The following is a 27,124-nucleotide window of genomic DNA, read 5'->3' on the forward strand; positions in this document are numbered from 1 at the left end:
AAAACAGTTCAGATCTGTTCCACTCATTAGTGACTGAACCCAGAGAACAGACAACTGTGAATCAAAGGCCTACCCATATATGTTTTCTAACTTTCACCGTTGCATTGTGTGGTAGCATTTGTAGGAGTCGTCGTGTTTGCAGTGCTTGTTGTTAGGTGCTGACGAGTTGGTTGCAACTCATAGCTACCGTACGCACAACAGAAAGAAACACTGCCCAGTCCCGTGCCATCCCATGATGGTTCCTATGGTCGAGCCCGTTACAGCCACTGTATCAATCCATCTCCTTGAGGGTCTTCTTCATTTTTGCGGCCCCTCTACGTTACTAAGCATGAAGTCCTTCCCCAGGGGCTGGTCTCTCCTGATAATATGTCCAAAGTAGGTGAGCCAACATTCCCCATCCTGGCTTCTAAGAAGCACTCTATCGAGAGAGGACTTCTTCCAAGAGAAAGTTGTTTGTTCTTTCAGCAGTCAATGATACTTCCAGTGTTTTAGAAATCGTTTTGTATTAGGAATATACAAAGTTCTGGGTTTTATTTTTGGCTCAGTAGCAGCCAAGTGGAAATGAATACGAGTGAGCATGGATTTGGGAATGCAAGGTTTTATAGTTAGCCATTCCATAAAAACTCTGGAAAGGTCCCTTACCAGTTCCTGTCACTAGTATCTAAACCATGAAGCGAGCACCCTTATAGCTAGACCTCCTTTACACTCTGCAGTGGACTCGCCTCCCTGCGGCTCCTCCTCCCCTTTGGGCAGATCTTGCAGGTTTCCACACCACCATTTGAGTTTTATTACATGTCCTCACATGCCTTGGACTCCTATAAGAGCCCTATTGGGTGAAATAGGCATTCTCCGAGGTCACCTTGTACAAATACCAAGACAAGCTCTCCCTGGTTGCTAATTTATTTCTTCACTCACGGTTCTTACGCTTCTCATTATCATGATATGGCACTGGAGGGACCAAGAACATTTTCCTTCCCATGCAAATATATTTTAAGCTTATTTGAAGAAAGAAAGTTGCCCCAATGTTGACAGATGCTAACCTTATCAGCACAGGCCTTGCCACATCTGTGTTCTAGGTCATAGTCCCCCAAAGGCTCATGGGAACAACAATCTAAGATTCCATAGAGCAGGTCCTCTGCCCCCACTAGGGTGGCATAGTGGGTTATGAATGGGACTGCTATCCACAAGGTCGCCAGTTTGAAACCACCAGCCACTCAGAAGGTGAAAGATGCTTTCCATCTTTCCACCAAGAGTTAGACCCTCAGAAAACCCACAGGGGAAGTTCTGCCCTGCCCTGTAGGGTGGCTACGAGTTGGAATCAACTCAACGGCAGTGAGTTTGGTCCTTGGAAATGGTGCAAATGGTGAGAAACGTTTGGGTTTGGGAACTCAATCTGTGGATCTAAGAACTGCCTCTATCATGTGTCAGCTGTGTAAACTGAATGTTTGCCTGATTAGCCTCAATTTTCCATATGTCAAATGGAGATGTAACATGCCTTCCCATGCCCACTAGTGTCTTTACAGTAAATAGTCTTAAATGAAAACACAGTTGTTAATAGAAATATGTGTGTGCCTCTTGTGAGACGTGTACTAGCTAAAGTGTGTGTGTGTGCATGTGTGTAATCAGATGAGATAAAGTTTTCAAATTAGCATAAGAATGTTGTAGGGAATAAAGAGGATCACTTTGCTAGAAACCTAGTACAGCATACCCACAGTTAATTACAGGCGAGTTTATGTGCTTGAGTTTGAGGGAAGCCAGGCAAACAGGCACATGGGACAGGGTGGGAGGATGGTAATGCACCTCTCTTGCTTTTCTTGGGAGATCCTGGGAGGGGAATGTATCGCACGTCTCCTCACAGAAGGTGCCTTGAGGAGTTGCCAGTCAATACCGTCAAGAACAGTTTTGCTGAAACCCTCAATTAGCCCCTTTAATCAATCCTATGAAATCTGAGGATCAAATATTAAGCCAGAATATAATCGAGCAATTTAGACTCAAGGATTCTGTCTCTTTCTTGTGCTATAAAAATGGTGTTAATGCTGCTGCGTCTCGTGGATTAACGGATTTCCACGTTTGCTTCCCCTCGGCGTTTTTGATGACTTGGGTTTTTCTCATTGTGTGGATTGACACTGATGTGACCCTAGGCAAAGAATGTTCATCTCTGAGTCCCTTTTCTCATTTGAAAAATTTAGATGTTCACAGTAACAACTTCTCAAGAATGTTTGTAAAGATTCAATGAGAAGATGCATGAAAAAATGCTTACCATGAGACCTGGCATACAAGACACAATGTTCGCATTGTTGGCCTGCTGCCTATAAGACTGGCGGTTCAAACCCAGCGATGGCTTCCCAGGAGGAAAATGAGACTGTCTGTTCCTATAAGGAGTTACAGCCTCAGGATTCCTAGATAGGGCGACTTTGGATCTGAATCAACTCTATGTCAGTGAACATAGAGCGGATAATTAGTGACACTGAGGACACGGATGTGACGATTAGTGACAGTCGGTAGTTAGAAGCCAAGAGCCCCTCTACAGGAGAAAGGCGCCTGCCTGCTTCTAGAAAGATTTGTAGCCTCAGAAGCCTTATGGAGCTGTTCTACTCTGTGCGATAAGGTTCCGATGAGTTAGAATTGACTAAATGGCAGTGGGTTTGGTTTGGGTTGTGTACTAATAACAGTTATCATAATAAATTGGCCTTTGATTACATCTGTCACCTGAGAATTTCAAAGACTTTACAAACATCAATTAGTAATTACAGCCCCGTGGATTTCTCACAGAAAGCAGGGATCATTAAAGTCAGATCCGAGCTGCACAGGGGGGCATGAAGGACAGGGTGGGCGGGTTCAGACCCAGGAGTTTCCACCCCCAACCCCTCTCCAGGAAGCCCCAAAGGAACCACACTTCCGACACCCTAATTGGGGGATAATATGTACAGCTGCTCCATATCCTCAAAGTCCCAGTGCTAAAGAATAGGAAGCAGGAAACAGAATTGTAAGGGAGCAGATAACTGTCCAAAAGAAAGAAAGAACAACTCAAGCCAGTTGCCATCACATCAATTTCAACCCAACGTGGTCCCACATGACGTGCTCCGTAGGGTCTCAAATGGCTGATATTTCAAGACAGATCACCAGACCTTTCTTCTGGGGGGCTTCTGGGTGCTAAGCACCTCACCACTGGCCACATCTAGGGAGTCATACTCTGTCCATGTCCCCTCAAGTTTTCCAAAAGGGAAACTCAGAGGGGGAAGTGACATCTCTCAGGCCAGAGCCAGGACTTTCAAGACATGAACCTATTCTCTCATATCCCCATCAACATTCTAGACTACAAAACTGTGTGCTCTCAGTGGAGTAGGCACAAATGATGAAAGTAAAAAAATAAAATGAGCATTTATGAAAGGCTCATTTATTCAGTGTCAGTGGATTAATATACACATATTAAAAAGGTACACCACCTGCCTTTAGAGATCCCACAGTCCAAAGGTAAAGGCAGTCATGAAAACAAATGTTTCAGTAAATTGTATCAGGAGCGGGTTGGCAGAATACCAGGAGTCCGGGAATACCATAGACCTGCAGCGGAGACCAGCCTGCTCAAGAAAAGCCTCCAGGCACAGTAACATTTGGGCTGAATCCTGAACCTTTAGTGGGCAGTTCCTGAGCTGACAACGGGGCAGGTGAGAGCCTGTGCCCGGCACAGGGAGCACATAGAGAGAGACCTAAGGGTAGGACATCATGCTGCATTGGAGAGACTTCACGGCTGTTTCTGGGATATGACCAGAACCAGACAGACAATTGGGTCATGGGTCCCCTTTCTGCCACTCTAAACACATGACACTTTGTCTGCTGCTGACAGGGCAGATCATCTTGTCAATGATCCCTTATCAATTCATTAAAATGATAAAGGCATATACATGCTGCTTTGAGTTTTTCAGATACATGTTACAAGTTCACAACTCAGTGGTTTACAGAATCTTTTTAAAATCACACCTCTCCCACAGCTAACAATCGTGTTCCCATTCTACAAGCCCCCCTCCCCATAAGTTTGTTTTCTGGCTCTATGGATTTGCCTGTTTGGGCCATTTTCTAGAAATGGAATCAGACAGCATAGGAATGTTTGTGTCTAGCTTCTTCCACTTCATGTCAGGTCATCAAAATGCATCCCTGTTGTAGCATCCATGATGCGATCTCCTCATATTTATTCTGTGCTTTACACAACTAAATAACATCGGGCATGAAGTTTTGTTCAACTCAGTAAAACAGGCAAAAATGTATTGCTCCAATTTTATAGAAAAGGAACCTGTGACTCAGAAAGATTAAACAGCCTCAAACAGCTTCCCCAAAGGCATCTAACCAATGAGAAACAAAATTCAAATTTGAATGCCTAACGGTATTTGTTATTTATGGGCTATTTAGTTATGTGATGCGCCATTCCATAGACAAGCAGAAGAGGTAAGGCGGCTTTCATGGGCTTTACTTTCTGGCTAGGGCAGGGAGGGAGAGAGACTGACAGTTAGTCAATATACAAATAAAATAATTTCATATAGTGACCAGGCTCAAAAAGAATGATGAGGAGCCCTGATGGTGTAGTGGTTTCCAGTTGGGCTGTGATCCACATGGTTGACAGTTCGAAACCACCAGCAGCTCCCAGGGAGAAAGGCTGGGCTTTCTGTCCCCATAACAGTTACAGCCTCTGAAATCCACAGGGGCTTACTTTGAGTCCGCATCGACTCTATGGCAGTGAGTTTGATTTGGTTTTGGAGAGGGTGGGGGCTGGGTAGAGTCTCCAAGGAAGGCATCTGGGAGACTGTGGTCTGTGACAGAACTAGAATGCTGGGTAGTGGAATTATGGGTAGATACAACCATGTGAAGGGGTCAGGACAAGGTATTTCAGGTGGAGGGGGCAAAAATCTCCAAAGCTCCAGGCTGAGATACATTTGACTTGTTGGAAGTTGTCATTCAGGAGCCCTCGTGGTGCTATGGGCTGAACATGGGACTGCTAACTTCAAGGTGGGTGGTTTGAACCCACCAGCCACCATGAGGGAGAAAGAAGAGGCTGTCTGCCGTCTACAGATGTACAGTCTCAGAAAGCTTATGGAGCAGCTATTCTCAGTCCCTTCATCTCAGAATGACTAGATGGCCAGGAGTTTGGTCTTGGAAGTCTCAATCCTGACCAGCATGCCGGGGGGCAGGTGGTAAAAGGAGAGGCAGAGAAGAGAACTGTGTTTCTTCAGCTGGGCACTGAGAGTCAGGGGGAGGCCAAGGATTTTACCCTCAGTTCGCTGGGAGGTCAGTGGGAAGTTTTAAAGGAGGAGTAGCATGCCCTGAAGTAGGTTTTAGAAAGTTATTAAGAAGCGAGGAGACTCATTTTAGGAATCAAGAAAGGTCAAGAGGCTGTCACCGCAATCCAGACTCGGGGAGGGGGTGGTTACACAGGGTCGGTAACAGCGAAGAGCCAAAGAACACCGTCTACTCAGGAAACCCGGCATGTTCCTCTCTACTTAACAAGCCCTGTTAATATCGAAACGTTCAAAGAGGTACCACAAGAATGATCCCTGTGATGTCGTTTCAACAATTACCAATCCACGTCCAATAGTCCATCTACACTTCAACACACACCTTCTCCTCTGTCAAGATGTTCGCTGCCCTTTGCAGATCGTTTCAAACATCAAAACAAGGTTGACGAGTCTTTCAAAGAACGGTGATGAACGCTCACTCCGCAATCACTAACAGATTACCACATCTCTAGTTTACCGATTGACCAATAATCAATCGATGGGGTCTTCACTCGTAAACCCTCTGATGTGTATTTCCTAGATGCAACCACCATGCCATTTGAATAAAATTAAGATTCGTGTTCATACTGCTGGTTAATATACAACGTTATTTCACATTTGGCAATTATCTTAATCATGTCCTACATTATATATATATATGTGTGTGTGTGTGTGTGTGTGTGTGTGTGTGTGTGTAGATATATATGAGAAACATGGGGCTTTCTACTCTTGCAAAGCACTACAGTCTCACAAACCCACAGGGCAGTCCTACCCTGCCTTATAGGGTCTATGTGAGTTAGCATCTACTTGAGGGTAGTGAGTTTGGTATATATATCTTCACCACTTCTGTGTCAGTGTGTCATATTGTGGTGGCTAGTCCAGTGTTGTGATGCTGGAAGCTGTGTCCATAGTAGTGCAAATGCCAGCAGGGTTCCCACAGTGAATAGATTTCAGCAGAGCTTACATCCTAAGAACAGACAATGAAGAAGGAATCAGCTGCCCACTGCAGAGGAAGTGGTCACTGAAAACCTGACGCATAGCATGGAGACACGGTCAGATACTGAAGGCCTAATGAATGGCAGCAAAGCATTGTTGGAGGTAGTGCCAGAAGATGAGCGCAGAAGTGAAGCCTCTGGGATTGTCAGTTGCTGATGGGGCATGATTGAAGGTGAAAAGAAACAGCTGAGGAGATCTATTAATAATCAGGACATAGAATGTACAAAATAGCAACCTAGGAAAACTGTAAATGGTCATAAATGACATGGAATGAATAAATGTTGATATCCTAAGTATTCGTGAGCTGAAATGAACAGTGAGTAGCCATTTTGAATCACAAAATCATATGCCGGGAATGACACACTCAAGAGGAAGGGCATTTCATCCACTGTCAAAAGGACATTTCAAGGTTTACCGTGAATTGCAATGCCGTCTGTGAAGAGATTCTATCTACCTGCCTTCAAATACATCCAATCAATACCACTATTACTCAAATGTATGCACTAACCACCAAAGCTAGTGATGAAAACATTGAATTCTACCAACATCTTCACACCGAAACTGATCATATATGCAAGATCCATTGATAATTATTGGCTATTGGAATGCAAACGTTGGGAACAAAAAGGAAGGAAAGCATGGACTTAGTGATAGAACTGAAGCTGGAAACCAAGGACTGTTCAGAGTAGATGTCTTTTTCAACAACCCAAAAGGCAGCTCTGCACATGGACATCTCCAGATGGAGTACACGGAAATACAAATTACTACATCCGTGGGAAGAGATTATGGAGAACCTTGGTATCAGTGGCTAAAATCAAGACAGGAGCTGACTGTGGAGCAGACCATCAATTGATTATATGTAAGTTCAGGTTGAAGCTGAAGGAAATTAAAACAACTCCACAGGAGCCAAAATATGACCTTGGATCTATCCCACCAGGATTTTGAGAACATTGCAAGATCTTTGACGCATTGAACACTACTGACAAGATCCAATGACCTGTGGAAGGTCATCAAGAACATCGCTTGTGAAGAAAGCAAAAGGTCATTAAAAAGACAACAAAGTAGATGTCAAAAGAGACTCTGAAACTTTCTCTTGATCATAGAGTAGAAATTATAACACAATCCTTGATCATAGAGAAGAAATTATAACATGAAAGAGCTGAATAAAAATGTCAAAGGGCAGCTTGAGAAAACAAAGCCAAAATATTATGAAATGTGCAAAGGCCTAGAATTAGGAAACCAAAAATGGAGGAAACGCTCATTATATCTGAAACTGGAGGAACTCGAGAAAAAAAAAACTCAGGCCTCGAGTTGCAATATTGAGAGATTCTATGGAAAAATATATTGAATGATCCGGAAGAATCCAAAGAAGATGAAAAGCATACACAGAAACACTGTCCTAAAAAGAACTAATCCGCATCCCACCACGTCAGGACACAATATAGGAGCAAGAACTATAGCACTGAAGGAAGATGTTCACCAGCACTAAGAGCATTAGCCCAAAATAAGTTTCCCGGAATTGAAGGAACACCAATTGAAATGTTTCAACTGGATGATGAAGCACTAAAAGCAATTACTCGTCGATGCCAGGAAACTTGGAAGGCCGCTACTGGGCCAACTGACTAGAAGAGATCCATATTTGTACACCTTTCAAAGAAAAATGACCCAACAGAATGCTCAAGTTATACAACAATGTCATTGATATCAAATGCAAATAAAAATTGGCTTGAGGTCATCCAGCAACTTTCACAACAGTCCACTGACAGGGATTTAGCTGCCAGAGGCTCAAGCCAGTTTCAAAAGAGGACTTGGAACAAGGAACATCATTGCTGCTGTCGGATGAATCTGGACTCAAATCAAGGAATAGCGGTCAGGTGTTAAATTGTTTCTGATTGACTGGGGCAAGGCATTTGACTGTGTGGATCACAACAAACTATGGATAACCTTTGGAAAGGGGAATCCCAGCACACTTCATTTGGCTCATGCAAAACATGTACATGGAACAAGAAGCAGGTGTGTAAGCAAGGGAATACTGCGTGTTTTAAAATCGGGAAAGGTGTACATCAGGGTTGCATCCTCTCATCATACGTGTTCAACATGTATGCTGATCAAATCATCAGAAAAACGGGCTTATATGAAGAAGAATGTGGCATCAGGATCGGAAGAAAGCTTATAAACAACCTGTGATATGCAGATGACACAACTTTGCTTGCTGTCAGGAGGCACTTGCTGACGAAAATCAAAGATCGCAGCCTTCAGGATACACCACAACTCAATGTAATGAAGATCAAAAGCCTCACAACTGGACCAATAGGTCGCATCGTGATCAATGGAGAAAAATGTGAAGTGTCAAGCATTTTGTCTTGCTTGCATCTACAATGAATGCTCGTGGAAGCAACAGTCAAGAGATCCAAACACAAGTTGCATTAAGTTAATCTGGGGCACAAAACTGCCAACACAACAACCTTATGTACAACAATGTACAACCTTACGTACAACAGAATGAAATTTTGCTCTTTCCTCGCCACCTCACAACCATTGCTGTTTGAAATTATGTTGTAGCCACAGTGGCAGTCTCCAGGAGCCCTTGTGTCATGGTGGGTTATGATTTGGATTGCTAACCAAAAGGTCCAGAAGTTTGAGTCCAGCAGACTATTCAGGGGGAAGATGAGGCTTTCTGATTCCATAAAGTTTTATAGACTCAGAAACCCACAGACACAGTTCTGCTTTGTCCTGTAGACTCTCTCTGAGTCAGAATTGACCAAAGAGTAATGAATTTGGTTTGGCTTGGTATTAGAGCATCTCATTGAGTCTTACTGTCTTTTTTATCGACTCTCCACCATTAGAACAACTATTTTCTAGAATGTCCTAAGATGGGGTTGTCTCCAGTTTCCTCATGGCTAAATTCATAGTAGACATTATTGTTTTTGGCAGATTGACCACAGAAACAATGTCAAGTTGTTTTCCATGCTTCAGAGTATCAGAATGCAATGTCCCCAATTTTGCTGGTGATTCACTTTGATCACTTGAAGTGCTAGGTTTCAAAGGGTCCCTGTGTAGAGCTAAGCCCTTGACTACTAACCAAAAGGTTCGTTGTTCAAACCCACCCCGAGGGACTTCAGACAGAAAGGCCTGGTGATTGGCTTCCAAAGGGTCACAGAATGGATTACATTTCTCCTCTGACACATTGGGTCCTCAGGAGCGAGAACCTACTGGACAGCTGCTCATCAGCAGTCCTGGTGACATAGTGGTTACACATTGGGCTGGGATCCACAAGGTCAACAGTTGGAAACCACCAGCCCCCTCCTCAGGAGAACGATGGGGCTGTAAACAGCGACATCTCAGAAACTCACAGGGGCAGTTTTACCCTGTCCTCTAAGATTGCAATGAGTCGGCATTAACCCTAAGGCAGTGAGTGAGTGAGTTAATCCAGTGACTCTCACGCATGCATATAGGTTGTTTGTGATATGTAAGCGTGCAAACATCCCTGCAATACAGGTGCTGCTGGAAGTGTGTCTTTAGGATGGATTCCTAGAAGGGAAATCGTTGTTTCCAGAGGTGGACAAAGGAATAGCTAAAGGGGATATTGCTAAGCTCTCCTCCATAAATGTTGAACCAATTTCATTTCCTTCTAGCAATGTGTCCAAGAGCTCTGGTGGTGCAGTAGTTAAGCACTCAGCTGCTAACAGAAGGTCAGGGTGCCAGCCCTCCTGCCTTCCTAGGGGAGGAAGATCCGGCAGTGCTCTTCCATAAAGATGACTGCCCCTCATGGGGAGTTCTCCTCTGCCCCATAGGGTCGCCGTGCATCAGATCCCGCTGAAAGACAGTGTGTGTGGGAGGTGGCGGGTGCTTCTTTGTTTTTGGTCTGGCATTATGTCAGACCACTGGGCTGCCCAGGGGCTCGCCAACAGTTTGTGTCACCGAATTCTCTGTTGATCAAACTAATAGATAAAACACTGTTGGTCAATACAAGTTAATTTACTTTTTCTTATTAGAAGTCAGGTTGACATCTTTTCATATACTTAAGAGGCATTTGTTACATAATTTTATGAATTACCTGTTTATGTCATTCACCTAGATTTCTATTAAGTTATAGTTATTAGAAAAATTTTCCCCTCAATTTTCAGAAGTTCTTTATAGATCAGGGGTATTATTATCTATGGTACATTTTACATCAGTTGCTTTTATATCTAGTGCAATCTTACCGGCTATTTGTCTTTTGTATGTGTTAACACACACACACACACACTATTTATCTGTCTGTAGTGAAATGTATTATTTTTGTCCTTTATTGCACCTAAAGCTTCTCATAGTCTGAAAATCTTTCTGTGTCTGGATTTTAATAAGTCTATTCTTTCTTCAGATACTTGCTTAATTTCATTTTACATTTAGAGCTCCGATGTTTAGATTTATTTCTGTATATGGTGTGAAGTATGGATTTAATTTTATCTTAATCTCCAAAATCTCTATCTAGTTGTCCTAGCAACATTTTTTCAAGTCCATCTTTCCCAGTGAACTTGGGATGCTACTTTTCTCAAATATTAAATTTCCATACGTTATTGGATATTTTCCAGGATTTCACAGTGTAGTCCACCTGTCTGTCTGTCTGTCTGTTTATACAATAGGACTGCACTGTTATAACTAAAGAGGTCTATGTTGCAAGGTATAGCAGAGCAAAAACCCCACCCAGATGTTCTTTTGCAATGTTTCCTTAGCATGTTCTGGCATGTTCGTTTTTTATTAAAAACTTCAGTATTGAGTTGTCAATCTCCATAAAAAGCCTCTTTGTATTTTAAGTGGGATTGCATCGCATTTATACATTAATTAGGGTAAACTGACATCTTTATGATAGTGAACTATTCGACAGGTGATGTCTTTCTGTTGGTTTAAGTCTACTTCTGTGACTTTCAGTGATATTGTAAAGTTTCCCTCATATGGGATGTGTACATTCTTGTTAAGTTTATTTACAATTAGTTAATCTTATTGCCATTATAAATGAGATTTTGCTACCAGCATGTCTTCTGATCATTGGCTGTATATATGAAGACAATTGATTTTCATGTCTTAAATTTATATCTGTGAACTATTTTACCAAATTATCTTCTTGCTTCAGTTTTAATCCTTGATTCCATAGGGGTTTTCAGATATTTTCCCATATCATCTGCAAAACAGAGAAAGTGTACATTTTCTTTTCTAATTTGTATGCATCTACTTGATTTCCATTACCTTACTGCAGAATAGAGATAGAGGGCATCTTACCTCTGTTATTGATCTTAAAGGAATGCCTTTACTATATCCCTATTGAATAAGATACTGATTTTAAGACTACATGATAGTTAGTTTATCATATATTACAAATATTAATCAATTTCTATTTTCTTCAGTGTTTATTTTTAAAAAACTGATTAAGGATTATTGAACTTTATCAAATGCTTTTTCAGTCTTTGATAAATGCCCTCATGATTTTTCTACCTTGATATATGAAAATTAACTTTTATTTTTATCAATTAATGGATTTCCTGACTCCGAGTCAACTTTCTATTTCTGGAACACATTTGACTTCGCATTTTACTTTTCTAGTGAAGGATGGACTCTGTTCATTAGTGTTACTGAATTGTTTTGCCGAGCCAAATGTGAAATTCGTCTGTAATATCTTTCTTTGGGTTATATTCTTTATAAAGTTTAAACCATGCTTATTTCAAATAAAATAAATGCTCCTTTATTTTATATGTAACAATCTTTGGAGCCTTGGTCCTGGCTTGTCTTTTAAATATCAGCAGAACCTCCCTGTGAACACACGTGGGTGTGAGACTTTTTTATGGGGTAATTCCTTGATAACTTTCTCTATGACTTTTATGGAAATCAGTCTATTTTAGATTCTATCTCTAATATCACATTTATTTCTAAAATCACCCATTTACCTCTTTTCCCTTTCCAGGCCACTTCTCTCCTATTTTTTTTTTTTTTTTACCATCTTTCCCTCCATACATGCTATCTACTGAAGATCACCACCTGGAATCGTGTGTCTTTTACATGCTTGCCTGCTGCTCCTTGCTTCATCTACCAGGAATATTTTGAGCCTTTTCACCCATAGCAAGGACTAGGTCTTTCCAGAGATCACGGTGGACGAGGCGCACACCTTCTGCTAGTTGACCTTTCCTCTCTGCCTCGTGGCCTCTGTGTGTAGCCCTGGGTCTCTAGCAGGGCTTGTGTTGCATGCCGTAGAAATTTCCTCCAAATCAGTTCTGACTTTTCTATTCACAAAGGCTATGCCATTTGGGGAGTTCTCTGTTCTTCAAATACCCTGAGGTTTTGAGTTTTGAACAGTTTCTTTTATTTTTACCTCTTGTTTTCCTGTTGCTTTTGAATAATGTGGGGAGAGATTTGGTGTTGTTTGGTGGTTCTGACTGTTCTCAGTTGCTCAGAGTCAACAAGAATTGATGGTGGATTAGTTATAGGAGATGATAAAACCAGAAGAATCTAGGCTATTCATTTAACCTACCGAGTAGATAAGGGTATTTACATGAGCTGAAATGAAAAAGACCGCCGGTGGAAAAAGTGTGATGCAGAAGTGAGGGGAAGGGCAGACTTCTCTTTTGGAGGTATTCATATGTGCTATAAAGAATTCTGTTGACTTATCGCTATATGAGCCCAAATCTCAGTACTATAAAAGTCAGAAAGATACATTTGAGAGTCCTAAGGAGTTAGCATTTAAAACGTTGTGACTCCATGTAATATCCTAATGCGTTAGGATACAGATGACTGAGGACATAAGACCAATCTCCTGGCCTAACCAATGTGTGGCAGTCAAAAAGAGGATAGAAACCTAGCCAAACATGGATAAAGGACAGACAGTGAGGTAGGAGACAACCAAGAAGCGTGGAGTGTCTCAAAAGCCTAGCAGAGAATGGATCAAGGATGGATTAATCAGTTGCAACTAATGATTGAGGAGAGATCAAAATGGGATTGGAGAAGCCACTAGTAGAGTTGATCGTGTGAAAGTCTTAGACAACCAGGATGAGAACCATCTGATTAAAGAGAGTTCCTGAGAATTAATGGGGTAAGGTAAAATAATCATATTATAAAGAAAAGATACCCAGACTATGCCCATCAGCACTTGAGCTTGATGGTAAATTCTTTGAATGGATTCAGATGTTACCTGGAGCCTTCCTCCCCTAGAGTCTGGCACGCGACACGGGTGACTGCCTAATATCTCCCAGGAAAATGTCATGCATTTGAGGGTAAACACCTGTTCCCCTGGAAGAATGTGTCATCCTTAGCCAGCTCCCCTTCCAGCATGTACGCATAATTGTGTGCTTGGGTTCAAATGTCACTCTTGCCTTGTTGTCTGTTAAAATCCCTCGCTCATTTTTTCCCAGAGGCTAAGCCTGGCATGTTACCTAATCTTAATGGTGCCGGCCTACTTCAAGGGTCCAGAGCCCGTCTGCTACACTGTTCCATGACCTTTGGGTTGCTTGGGGTTCTGTTTTAGGTCAAAACAATTCCTTTTCATCACAAGCAACTCAGCCCGTTTCCAAAATACAGCACTGCTCCACAGTCCCTGTGTGCCTAGGGGGCAAGCCAAGAAAGATCTCATTGGCAACGTGGTGTTTTCTTACAGATACCTCACAAAAAGGGGCGGGCACTGTCTTCAAGGTTACTGGGATGTGAGCCTGGCTTACAATCTGTGTAACCTGGAGAAAAAGGATTTCATGTCATCTGAAAAAAAATAAAAAAACAAAAAAGCAGGCCTGGTGATGTTCATCTCACAGCCTTGTGCTAAGAGGGGGACCCAAAAACGCAAGGGAGGCACAGCAGGCCTTCAGATCCTTGGTGGGAAAATGGAATGGAAAAATCATGGAATTTTTCCAAGAGCTGTTCGAAGTCTCCTGACACTTTCACAAACAAAGGAGCTCCCCTTTGCCTTGGATTTCCTTACTGATTCTTTCCAGGACTGAGCCACAAGGAGCGGGTAGAGCATGCCGAGGGGGTGAGGGAGACAGACCGACAGACCCCTGTGCTGAGGCCACGGGAGGGCCCCCGTCAGTGTCCAGCCAGAGCTAGCTCAGAGGAAGGTCAAGGGATCTGCTTCCCCCAAATCAGTTATCGAAAACTCTGGAGCAAGTGGGTGGTGCCATGTGTCAGAATCCACTTGATGGCAGATCCCGTGTGTGTGTGAGTGTGTGTGTGTGTGTGTGTGACTGTGTGTGTGTGAGTGTGTGTGTGTGTGAGTGTGTGTGTGTGTGAGTGTGTGTGAGTGTGTGTGAGTGTGTGTGTGTGTGTGAGTGTGTGTGTGAGTGTGTGTGTGTGTGAGTGTGTGTGTGTGTGAGTGTGTGTGTGTGTGTGAGTGTGTGTGTGAGTGTGTGTGTGAGTGTGTGTGTGTGTGAGTGTGTGAGTGTGTGTGTGTGTGTGAGTGTGTGTGAGTGTGTGTGTGTGCGTGTGTGTGAGTGTGTGTGTGAGTGTGTGTGTGTGAGTGTGTGTGAGTGTGTGTGTGTGAGTGTGTGTGTGTGTGAGTGTGTGTGTGTGTGAGTGTGTGTGAGTGTGTGTGTGTGTGAGTGTGTGTGAGTGTGTGTGTGTGAGTGTGTGAGTGTGTGTGTGTGTGAGTGTGTGTGAGTGTGAGTGTGTGTGAGTGTGTGAGTGTGTGTGAGTGTGTGTGTGTGAGTGTGTGTGTGTGAGTGTGTGTGTGTGTGTGAGTGTGTGTGTGAGTGTGTGTGTGAGTGTGTGTGTGTGTGAGTGTGTGTGTGTGAGTGTGTGTGAGTGTGTGAGTGTGTGTGAGTGTGTGTGTGAGTGTGTGTGTGTGAGTGTGTGTGTGAGTGTGTGTGTGTGTGAGTGTGTGTGTGAGTGTGTGTGTGAGTGTGTGTGTGAGTGTGTGTGTGTGTGAGTGTGTGTGTGTGTGTGTGAGTGTGTGTGTGTGAGAGATTTACAAGTCTCCATGAAGAGTGGGATCTAAACAACAACAACAAGAAAAACCCTCCCTGCCGTCAGGTTGACGCTGACTCATAGGAAGCTGGTAGCACGCACTGGAACTGCCCTGTGGGCTTCTGAGACTGTGACTCTTTACAAGAGCGAAAGGCTTCGTCTTTTCCCTATGGAGCCACTCGCGTGTTTGAACTGCTGACCTTCAGGTTGACCTTCAACACGCAACCCAAATGGCAAAATGAAGTTGTACTGCTCTCCTCGAGCCTATCTTACAGACCTAGAAATAGGGTGTAGTAGCGATCGATCAGGAAATACACCAAAATGCCTCCCTGGCCCTAAAACCTTGTGTAGTCTCAGCACAAAGGAAGGACCCACTGCATACCAGTCAGACTGAGTGTGGGCCTTTGCGAGTCGGAGAAGCAGCCTGGCCTCTCTTCTGAAAGTCTGTGGGGGTGTCTGCCATGGGCCTGACTCCCTTTCCAACAATTCAGTCACTCAGAAGGTCAAGAGAGTGACTCCCGGCTTTGTTATTTTGCACCTAATTCACACCAGCAAAGATAAATTGGTTAGGGAATTAAAGGTGTCAGGAAGTTAGGAGAAAGCAAACATGTCAGCATCCTGTTTGTGAGAGCCAGGAGGAGTTAAACATAATCAGACATGAGTTCTAGACACAGAAACCAGACTGGGAAAGGTGCGAGTGGAGGGGGTAGGGGGGTGCTAGGAAATGGCTTATTTTCAACACAAAACAATGGAAGAGAAATGATTCTAAGTAAGGTAAGTGTGTTAGTCTGGGTAGACTAGCAAAACAAATCCAGAGGTACTCATATGTGTGTAAGAGAGAATTTTATATCAAGGAGTAATGTATCTTAAGAAAACATCCCAGCCCAGTCCAGATCAAGTCCATAAGTCCATTATTAGCCCATATGTCCTACACCAGTCTATAAATTCCTCTTCAGACTCATGAAAAATATGCTTTTGAAGATCACTGGCCAGTGGGCAGAGAGTCTTGTATATCCAGCGGCAGTGGAAGCTTCTCAGCGCTGGTGTGTCTCCACGTGGCTCCTCCAGCTCCAGGGCTCTGGTTCCATCATGCGTCTCCATGTGGTTGGTCAGTAGGAAGACAAAGCAAAGAGTGTTTGGTGTGCCCCACCTCCAGTGATCTATTTATCTCCGTCTTGCCTCCAAATGAGTTCATCAAGCTGCGACCTGATTGACAAGCTAGACTCCACCCCTTTGTAAATTGACAGGAGATTATGTAACTGCCACAGTAAGAAAGCTCTTACCAAGTATGCTAGAGAAACTCACTGATGTGCATTCAACTCTCCCTCACAGTCACCTACGGCTACCTCAAACCAAACTCAAACTCACTGCAATTGAGTCGATGAGCACCCATGATGACCCTTGAAGACAAGACAGAACTGCCCTTGTGTATTTCCAAGACTATAACTATTAATGGGAGTAGAAAATCCCATCTTTCTCCCGAGGAATTCCTGGTGGTTTCAAACTGCTGACCTTCTGGGTCACAGCCCAGCACGTGACCATGATGCCACCAGGGAACCCCTTTAATGTGACTACATTTTTAAGGGAACATCCTCGGAGAAGGCAGGTTAAGGTTGATCTCTGTGAAAGGAGGTGACCCAGAGACACCAGGAAGAGGGCTTGGAGGGTGCTGGTATGTGTTAGGTGTGGGCATTGGTCTGGTATGTGTTAGGTGTGGGCATTGGCATTTGTTCTCTCTGTGAAAGAGATTCTGTGAAAGAATGCTGTGCTTGTCTCTGTGTGTGCTGTTCTTCAGCCCACTGCACCATGGTCAAGATTCCCTCGATTTCCATACATTTTAAGGAATTGGCTCTGCCTATGGCTAGCTTGGCATGCTAGTTTACATACCTGACATTGGAATTTTTTTAAACTGCACCTTGCTTTCTATTCACTTTCGGCAGTCCGTGTGATTTTTCTCAGTATTACTCCAGGATCCATGTTATGCATACGGTTTTGAGCAGCTCCTGCCTCCAGAGCGAGTAGTCAATTCCTTCTTCATAGTCTGTTCTTCGTTTGGAAGCTCTGCTGAGACCTGCTCACCGTGAATGACCCTGATGGCCTTTGGAATGGCAGTGACATAGCTTCCAGCCTGGCAGCAGCACACTTGACAGACAGACAAGTGATTTTGAACTGAATTGGTTTTGAATTGAATAAGGAAGTCCTTAGAAAATGGATGCATATGAACTGTGGGGCTGGCAATGAATATTGAAAGTGCATGGACTGCTGAAAGAATGACAAATCTGTCTTGGAAGAATCGCACTCAGAGTACTCCTTAAAGGCAGGGGTGAGATCTTTTATCTTACATACTTGGACGTGTGGTGAGAGAGACCATTTCCCGGAGAAGGGCATCATGCTTTATAAAGTAAAGGGGCAGCAAAAGAGAGGAAGGCCCTCAGGGAGATGGACTGACACAGCGGCTGCGACAGTGGGCTCAAGCCTAGGAATACTTGTAAGGATGCAGCAAGACCCGGTAGTGTTTTGTTTGGTTGTGCTTAGGGTCGCTATGGGTCAGAACCAGTTCGGTGGCACCTAGCAATAACAAGGTCAGGTAATCAAGGTAACCTCGCAGTCATCTTGTGAACAGCTTCTTAGTAATCCCCTGTGATCCCGTTGCTGTTCTTAGTTGGTATCAAGTCACTTCTGACTCGGCGACTCTGTGTACAATAGGGTAGGACACCATCTGGTCCTCCGCCATGCTCACAATTGTTCTTATGTTTGATCCCATTGTTGTTGTCATTGCATCCAGGGCCAGTCCTCTTTGTCACTGCCCCACTACTTTACCAAGCAGGATGTTCCTCTCCAGGGAGTGGTCTCTTCTGACAACGTGGCCAAGGTACATGAGACCAAGTCTCGCCATCTTTGCTTCAAAGGCAGATTCTGGCTGTATGTCTTGCAAGACAGATCTGTTGGTTCTTTTAGTGGTCAAGATTCTTCACCAGCCCCAGAATTCAATTTGTTTTTATCATTCTTGTGTGGTTAAATGACACATGCTGTCCTAAGTTGTACTTTTATAAACAATATTCTTACCAACATCTTTGGGCATAAACCTTCTTCTGAATTGAAAGGTAGTCCATAATATATTTGATCTAGGCTGTTTAGAAGCAACTATTTAAAGTTTGGATACATGATAATACGTATCTAGCAAGGCCAGCCTCAGCAGACCCTTGCCCACATCTCTACTGAAGAACCCTGGACAGCACTGGCCAGTTTTTGACTGACCATCCTTCACCATCCAAGGCTCGTGACACCATTCTCATTCAATCCAGTCTCTCCATGTGAATCTGTGTGGTCTCGTCTGGTCATTGATTGGTCTGCTTCAGTGCTCCATAAGCCCTCAGGCCCTTCAAGCCAAGCACAGAAATAGAGGCCAACGGGATTTGAAGAACATTGCTCTTGCTCCAAACATGACGGAGAAAAAAACAGAAAACAAAAACACTTAGTTTTTTTTTTTTTTGCAAGGCCCTCTTTTGCAAGACCCAGTTCATTTATGACTTCAACTTTTTGCTATCACTCAGAGTTTTACGTTATTTTTATATTTCTTTGCAGTCATTTTTCCTTCCTCCCATCATTGGCATGTGCTCTTTAAGGAAAAATAATTTTTCTTGAAATATCTCAGGATTGAAATTTGATAGAAGCACCTCATGTGAACAGTTTGTATATTTTAACCATTGTTAGTATTATTTTAACATGTCTACATAGTCCATTTTTTTCTTTTTAAATTATTATTATTTTTAATCATTTTATTGGGGGCTCATACAACTCTTATCACAATCCATCCATACATCCATTGTGTAAAGCACATTTGTACATTCTCAAAACATTTGTTTTCCACTTAAGCCCTTGGCATCAACTCCTCATTTGTTCCCCCAAGACTTCTTTTTTTTTTTTAAATCATTTTATTGGGGGCTTACCTATTCTAGTTTATAAAAAGAGCAATTGTTTCCTTTAAATGAAAACACATTGCAGCATTAAAAAGAAAGAAGTAAGTGCTTGTTCCAAAGAGCAAACACTCAGTCAGCCCAGCCCTCTTTTCTCGGTGTGGAGGTCTGCTGCTGCTGAGCTGCGATGGAATCGGTGCCAATTCACAGCGACCTTGTGGACAACAGAATGCAGTGCCTCCCGGTCCTACGCCATCCTGATCATTGTTATGAACATGAGTCTGCAGTTTCATTCTTAAAAATTCCTATTATCTTGGGCTTCTGACAAGTGTCCACTGATTTCGGTCCATGCATAGAGATGCAGCATTTGCCATCCAACAAAGTTTACAAAGGATTTCTTTGGGATCATCCGCTAACCCACATAACTGCCACATTATCCGAACTAAATGTTACTGCTAAAACGGTTCTCTGATGAACAGTCGACCGTGTGTTTATGAAGAGGTTCGCTTTGGGGGTAGATTGCAGGAGGTGGCAGGAGTACATTTATATGGCATTTGGGGCAGGGTGGATGAAGAATGAAATGAAAAAGCGACATGATGTAGGAGGAAATTGAAAGGACAGATTAAAATCATAATAAAAAAGATAGAGCTGTACCTATGTATTCAAAAATGTTCTTTAGACGGCTTACCAAGCCCACTGCTGATTAACTGGAGGCTCGTTTTTGTTTTTCCAGGAGACCAAAATCAACTGTGTCCGTCTGGCTACCAAAGGTATGTTGGCATGTTTTGTCAGTCTTCAACCATGAATGAGGTCTCTCTCTAGTCACCCTGGGAAAGTATGGGCAACAATGACTAAAACAACATTAAGGGATTGTTATTCTCATCGTATTCCTTTGCATGTAAGCTATAACCTTAGGATACAGACTAAGAACACAGTATCTGGTGCTTGTGGTGAGAGCTCAAAATACATTTGTTGCATAGGTGGATGGATGGATGGACGGGAGGACAGAGTAGGGCATTAATCAGTGGAATTATGAAGGGAACTTTTACTCAGGTTTTCTTCTGATATATATCTTCCCTGTATTTTGGTCTAAATTTTGTGCTTACTTTTCTTCAAAATGTCCCTCAGACCCATCTTCTGGGTATTGTACATCATGCTATTGAACTTGGCTCTCAAAAGTGACTCAATATGCAGTGGTGCATGAACAAACAAATAATGAGCAAACAAATGCTTCATTGTTCCGTAGCTGGCATTTTCAACACGTGTCCCCCAGATGAAGACCGTCTTGCTTAGGCTCATCACTGTTGTTCTCCTAATTATAATCGAACCGTCTGGCTCTTTCAATTAGTACATGTTTCTGCTTATTACTTTTTAAACAAACAAACAAACACAATCAATGAATAGTTTGTTATCATTTAACCTATTATAGGTTTGATTGGTTAGAAAGTGGGTTTATCTTTTTGTTATAAAATTGATATTGTAAACAGCTACTACATGTGCACACACCCAAACAGGAGACTCCACCTGCTGTCTGCGGGGACTGAGGGTGCACATCTTGTCATGGTTGGTCTCTAAGGTGTTCACAGTGGTAGAGAGAGCAGAGATCTACTCGTAGATACAAATTGTAGGCAAAGACAGTTCCCTCAGTCTGTATGTTTGTGAATGTACACATAGCCTTGAACATACACAGAGGAAACACACACACACACACACACCACAGAAGATGGAGAAAGAGCACTGAGCACTCAGCACTCTCTTTCAATGGGTCTGCATCCACAAATTCAACCAACCACTAATGGAAACTCATCAGAGAAGCCCTTGAGGGACCAAGGGCTAAGGGGGAGGGGAAAGTGTGATTGGCATGCCATTTACATTGTGGTAGGTGATGTAAATCATCCTAAGGTGATTTAAAGTAGATGGGAGGATATGCCTAGGTTGTATGCAAATACTCTACCACTTTATATAAGGAACCTGAGCATCTATGGGTTGGCACATCTGCCAGGAGTCCGGGCACCAAGCCCCCATGAGGTGGCTGTAAATGTATGCTAGGAAAAACAGGCCATTGTTGCCAATGGGTGTCATCGAGCGGGCTCTGGCTCATAGCCACCCCCTGTCCAACATAATGAAACAATGCCCGGTCCTGACCATCCTCACAATGGATTTTGTTTGGGGACCTGAGGAAAAACATCAAACAACTTGAATGCAAAATGAAAATGATCAATAATGTAGGTGGTAGGCAGAAATGGAGGGACGACTGTAACTTTTCTAACAGAAGAAAAGCAACTCTCGTCCCCACCCCCAGCCAGTCCTGGGGTTTGGGGGGCTTGGCTCAAGGGGAGTCCCTCTGGGACATGGGGGTACAGTGAATGGTATGACCCTTTGCTGGGCATGCCTACACAATAGGGTATACTGGGCCCTTCTAGGGTTTCCCGTATGAGCTCCAATAAATTTCTTCCCATTTGCTTAAAAAAAAAAAGAAAGAAAGAAAAGCAAGTCAATTTGCAGGTGCAAAGGGAAGGCAGGAGAAGACAGAAACCCCAGGGCTTACAGTGACTGAGAACCACCCGGCTTCACATAAGTCAGGGGGCATGTCCCCAACTTGTTCCCGCTCAGAAACTCAGGGCTCCTGGAAGGAAAGAGATAAAATACTCCTTTCCAGGGAAGAAGGATTGATGGCCGGCAAGCAACAGTGGCACAAATCACAGAACCAGGCAGACTCCTCCGCCGAAGAAAACAGATAAGCTAGAAAGACAAACACCATCAATCGGGTAGTTCCAGGACTCCAGACAACATACATGGCAACTGGACATCTGCAGCCTCCAGCGCACAGAGAGCAGGGAGAGGGAAGGGCCCTTGGGGAGTGGGGACCCTCTCAGAGGAGCACTCTCCAACATGACAGGGTGCCATGACGCCCTCTACGCAGGGTGAGCTCATGTGCCTGCTCTGCCCTCTGTGGCCTATGAGGGGATTCTAAGGATGCTCCCTGGGGCCCTCCTAAAATGTAGTACGGTGGGTCACATTATGGTATCTGAGCACTGGAAACAGGTGACCTGACAGGAAATGGGTGCAAGTAGGGATGAAAGAAGACAATCCTTAGCACTGTGTTTTCCGGGCATTTCAGGACCCACAGTCCTCATAGGCCTACCGGCTAATTGAGCTGCATGCAACACTCTACAGAGTTGTACTGCTGGGCTTCAGAGGAACTGCAGGGGCACTAGAGCAGAAAAAGCCTCTGTCTGACCTTGGCACAGAGGTCGTCCTCTGGGACGTCCACCCGATAGGTTGCAGTCTTTCCTTGAATACAGCGTGTGCACAAGAAGGCATATGAAAGGACATGGAAAAGATATGGACAAAGGCATGGCTCTCTAGCTGGCCAAGCCTACACAAGGGTGGGAGCAACAAGAACATTGGTCATGCCAACCATGTAGACAGGTTTTCCAGTTGAGGAGGGCCAACATTTGGGCCCAGAGACATGAGGTACCAGTAATAATTGTGAATGGGGCAGAGAGCTAATGTTCCAGAATGCTAAGCTAGCACAGTCTCGGTAGTTAGTCTGTCTCAGTACAACATCCGTTAAGGAGGATACTTGGTGAATGCTGAAATTGGGTAAAGGGAAAGAAGCTTGCCTTAAACCAATGTCTTCCTTGTGCAAGACTACCTTGTGCTGGGCCTTGGAGATTAAAGGCAAAGCCTCCGGAAGTCATACGTTGCCCATAAAGAGTTCCTACCAAGCATCTAAAACCAGGAATCAATATTTTATCCCCTCTCCTCCCCTTGTGACTACCTGGACCAAATTTCCCCCTTGGAGGCTCTGATGCAAATTGTATTCCTTTTATCCAGAGGAGACTGCAAATGGAAGCCCACAGGCCCTAGGAAGATACAAATACCCCGCGGCACATGCCACTGACCCTCTGCTTCTCTCTAAGCTCTTCTGCCTCTCTGCCATCATGGCGCCTTCTCCTTGGGGCTCCCATCTGACATCTGCCCGTGAAGTGAAGTCACATGAGTAGACTCCAACCCAGGACACTGGAAGTGAAGCAGTTGGCCCATGTCTTGTCCCTGGAGACCCCAGTCTCTACGGTCAACTGTGTGTCATTGGTTGCCATTTAGAATGGCCACTAGGTATTCAATCGAGCTTGTTATGACTTGACCCCAAGCCAAGCACATCTATTAGACGCCACTCTTGGGTCGTTTAACACTTGCCCTTCTGCAAGGTCTCTGTTCGTCTCCCAGATTCTAATTTAGTGCTGCCCAGTTTTGAGAGCTAGACAGCAAAACTAATACCATCTCCATGGTAGCGGAGCAATGGCTGCTCATCCAGTCATGCTCCTGTGTCCTCTGGGAAGGGCTCTAACTAAGAACCACTCTGTCTTAAAACTAGTTGCTGTCCAGTTGACCCTAGCTCTCAGTGACCCGTGTCTGGACTCTAGAGAGATTTTAGTGGCTGGTTTTTCAGAATTAGGTCATTGGGCCTTTCTGTCAAAGAGCCTCTGCAGAGAGCCACATTTCCAGCCTCTCAGCTAGCAGACTGGCACATTAGCCATTGGCACCACCTGGGGACTCCCTACTTTGTCTCAACGAACCACTAATGTCAATCAAATGATGGTACGCTAGGGAATTTCCAACACAACGTTGACACTCAGCATTTGCTAGGGAAGAAATCTCTTTGGTGATAGCATCCCACTATTGTGCAGGTCCCGCTTGGGTTTTCTGAACCTCAGCTGCACACTAAAGTGATCTCATCTAATCATCCTAAAAAGAATATTTCTAAGCACACTTAAGACAGTGGTCTTCTGATAAACCCCTCTTTAAGAATCTGGTGCCTGGTTCCATCCAAGTCCTTTAACTCACTGTATGTCCCAATTCTCCTCACAGCCTCACTCCATGCACCCGTTGGTCCTCTTTGCTGCTCTCTCTGCACACAGGCCCCACCAGTCCGGCCTTCATCCTTAGGCTCATCCATGTTTCTTCTATCTTCATATTCACTATACTCCCACTCTGAGTATTTTTGTAATTCTTTAAACACATCAAGTTCCTTCCAACCTCAGGGCCTTTGCACAACCTAGCCCCCCATCTATCAGAAATGCTCTGATTTCCACGTGTGTCTTCTTAACAGATATGCAGATTACAACCTAAATCTCCCCACTGAAGGACCTTTCTTGACCTCTAATTCAGGGACAGCTGTAGCCCTTCTTGTCTTGCCTATAGTTTTCTTTCATAATGTTCTTAGTAACTGATAGCTATATATGTTTTATCATTGTTTCTATGTTTAGGCTTCACTCTTTGCTAGCTACTAAATGATGTAAGGCATCATGTACCCCCAGATTCTCACACGCACTGGATCCAGTAAAGATATGTTGCATGGGCACATGGAGGGAGGATGGACAGATGGATAGGCGGATGGCTAACAAGTCATTCTTCCATTTCTTTTTTCAAATGTGAGGTACAACTGCATGTCAGAGCTGTTCTCAGAAAAGGTAGAAGCATGTTGAGGTAGGGAGCCAGCTATGTGATCTACAAATCCCAATATTGGGAAGGCCAGCCAGGTCCTACTCCGACACTGCTGTGAAAGAGATCTCTATACTTCTCAGGAGCTCCTTCCACCTTTAGACATTGTAATTGGTGAGAGCTTCAGGATATTGAGTCTCAACGGACTCCCTACCATTTCTGCCCGTCTGTTCTGGAAGGCACGCGGATCATGTCTGCATCGTCACCTTTCAGAAAATAAAACTTGCTTCCTCTGGCCTCTTCCTGTCCCCAGTTAGGGCCAAGTAGGTACATACTTGTCTCCTTTCTTCCTATTGGGATTGCTCTGCTCACCAACCGGCAGTGGCATTCCCATCTCTGATGCCAGCCGCCAAGGGAACACAGCTGGCGCTGCTGCAGACTCCCGCTGGGCGCACCCGGAGTGGCAGTTAGAAAAATCAGTCTTGATTTGATTTGCAAACTGAGCTGAGTCATTGAGACAAAATAAATTCGAAAACCCATAAAGCCATTTGCAGAGTTGCTTTGTAGAAGACAGCCACCGTTTTAATCTAGTAAACACTCTCTAACGATCCATTAAGCCACCCCCTTGGAGTAGGTGTTGAACGTTGAACTCTAGAGTAATGAAGTGTGACATAAGGAAACAGTGTCAATAATAGTTCTATGTGCCTGGTACCACTGTCCCACTGGCAATGGGCAGCAAACATGGGCACTGGCCTTTACATGGGAAGGGGAAGCTTCTCACAGAGCATTGCTCTTTCCTCTTCCTGTAATGGATCCCCCCCCCCCCCCGCTGTGTGGTCTGCCAGGGGCAATTAGTAGCCAATGCAATCCTCAGTTGACAGATGCCAAGACCCGGATCTATGAGGGAGTGAATCATTTATGAGTTCATTATCTACTGGCTAACAGGCCACACGTGGTGGGAGGAACTAAGTGAGATAGAAGGGTTGTTTGCTGTCAGTGAGGAAAGGTCCTTTGCTTGCCCCACGCAATGGATCCAATTCAATATAGACAGTTCTGGTTCATAAAAGCCTCCTTGAGAAGTTCTAGGAAAGAATGGGGAGTCACGGACACCTAGAGTCCAAGTCTGTCTCCCAAACCTAACTGCCTGACCTGGTACCAGTCATGTAACATGCTTTCTTCACGTTTGAACCCCACCGTATTTCCCCTGGGAGTTGAGAAAATGCATGGGCCTCTGGTGTAAGACATGAAGACTTGAGCCCTGGACTTTCTTAGCCCATGTCATGTCCCTGCTGTTCCCTAGGAGCAGATGCTACAGACTTGACTTAGCCCTGTCCCCAGGCCTCTGCTAAAGAGCCATTTGTCAATGGACCAAGTTCAACAGAGAGAAGCTAACAGTGGTTCTCCACCTTCCTAATGCCGTGACCCTTTAATACAGTTCCTCAGGTTGTGGTGACACCCCCCCCCCAGCCACTTCATAACTGTGATTTTGCCACTGTTATGAATAGGGCGACCCCTTGTAAAAGGGTCATTCGATCCCCCCAAAGGGGCCACGACCCACAGGCTGAGAACCGCTGAACTAAGAGGAAACAGGAGCTATGTTGGCCTTGGATTTGAACACTTGGCGTTTTCCTTCAAGGCCACTGTGCCGAACTCCCACTGAGTCAAGAGTGACTGGCTGCAGAAGCAACTACAATAATTCATTTGCTCATCTTTGTCAGTTGCTTCCTTTCGCTGTTTTTCTTCCATTCTTTTCTTCCCAATGATTTCAGGAGGGACTTAGGACCACGGCCTGCTCAATTCTAGCTTGTGGGTAGAAATCATCATGGAATATCACTTTTGTGAGGCAAGACTATAAATGAGCCAATCTATTGGATGATTCTTATTGCTTTTCAGTTTTTAGAAATCTCACTAGATTTGCAGAGGAGAAAGCCCAGTGTGTGTCTGTTGGGTCTGGGGAGGACAGCGCTACGTGCTGCTGCCAAACCCAGGGAGGTGAGTTGTCCATGCTGGGCCTCCTCAGAATAGCCTGAATATAGCAAGATTCCCTTCACCCTTGCTCTTACTCGGTGTCTTCTGGGTCCTAATAATGACAGCAGGGTAGTAAGGATGTTCCTAAAGATTTTATGATCTGAGCCAGTCAGGGTGCAGTGTAGCAACGATGAAACAAAACTTTCCTCTAGTTCCTAAATGCTTCTCCCCCACCCCCACCCCACTATCATGATCCCAATTCTACCTTACAAATCTGGCTAGACCAGAGGATGTACACTGGTACAGAGAGGAACTGGAAACACAGGGAATCCAGGACAGATGATCCCCTCAGGACCAGTGGTGAGAGTGGTGATACCATGAGGGTGGTGGGAAGGTGGGTAGAAAGGGGAAACTGATTACATATAACCTCCTCCCTGGGGGATGGACAACAGGAAAGTGGATGAAAGGAGACTTCAGACAGTATAAGATATGATAAAACAATAATATATAAAGTATCAAGGCTTCCTGAAGGAGGGGGGACCGTGGAGGGAGGGTGAAAAATGAGGAGCTGATGCCAAGGGCTTAAATGGAGAGCAAACATTTTGAAAATGA

At 44.2% G+C, this 27,124-nt stretch overlaps 1 protein-coding gene across 1 annotated transcript in view; it reads left to right on the forward strand.

The window, feature by feature from the left end:
- The window catches only part of PTPRT (protein tyrosine phosphatase receptor type T), an 890,723-nt gene that overhangs the window by 648,635 nt on the left and 214,964 nt on the right, over positions 1-27,124 (forward strand). Inside the window, exon 13 of the mRNA XM_075527730.1 lies at positions 19,830-19,866. Within this exon, the coding sequence (XP_075383845.1) occupies positions 19,830-19,866 (37 nt within the window). The remainder of the gene's footprint in view (positions 1-19,829; positions 19,867-27,124) is intronic.

This window comes from Tenrec ecaudatus, chromosome 12 (assembly GCF_050624435.1).
Source record: "Tenrec ecaudatus isolate mTenEca1 chromosome 12, mTenEca1.hap1, whole genome shotgun sequence".
In the NCBI taxonomy this organism is placed as follows: domain Eukaryota; kingdom Metazoa; phylum Chordata; class Mammalia; order Afrosoricida; family Tenrecidae; genus Tenrec; species Tenrec ecaudatus.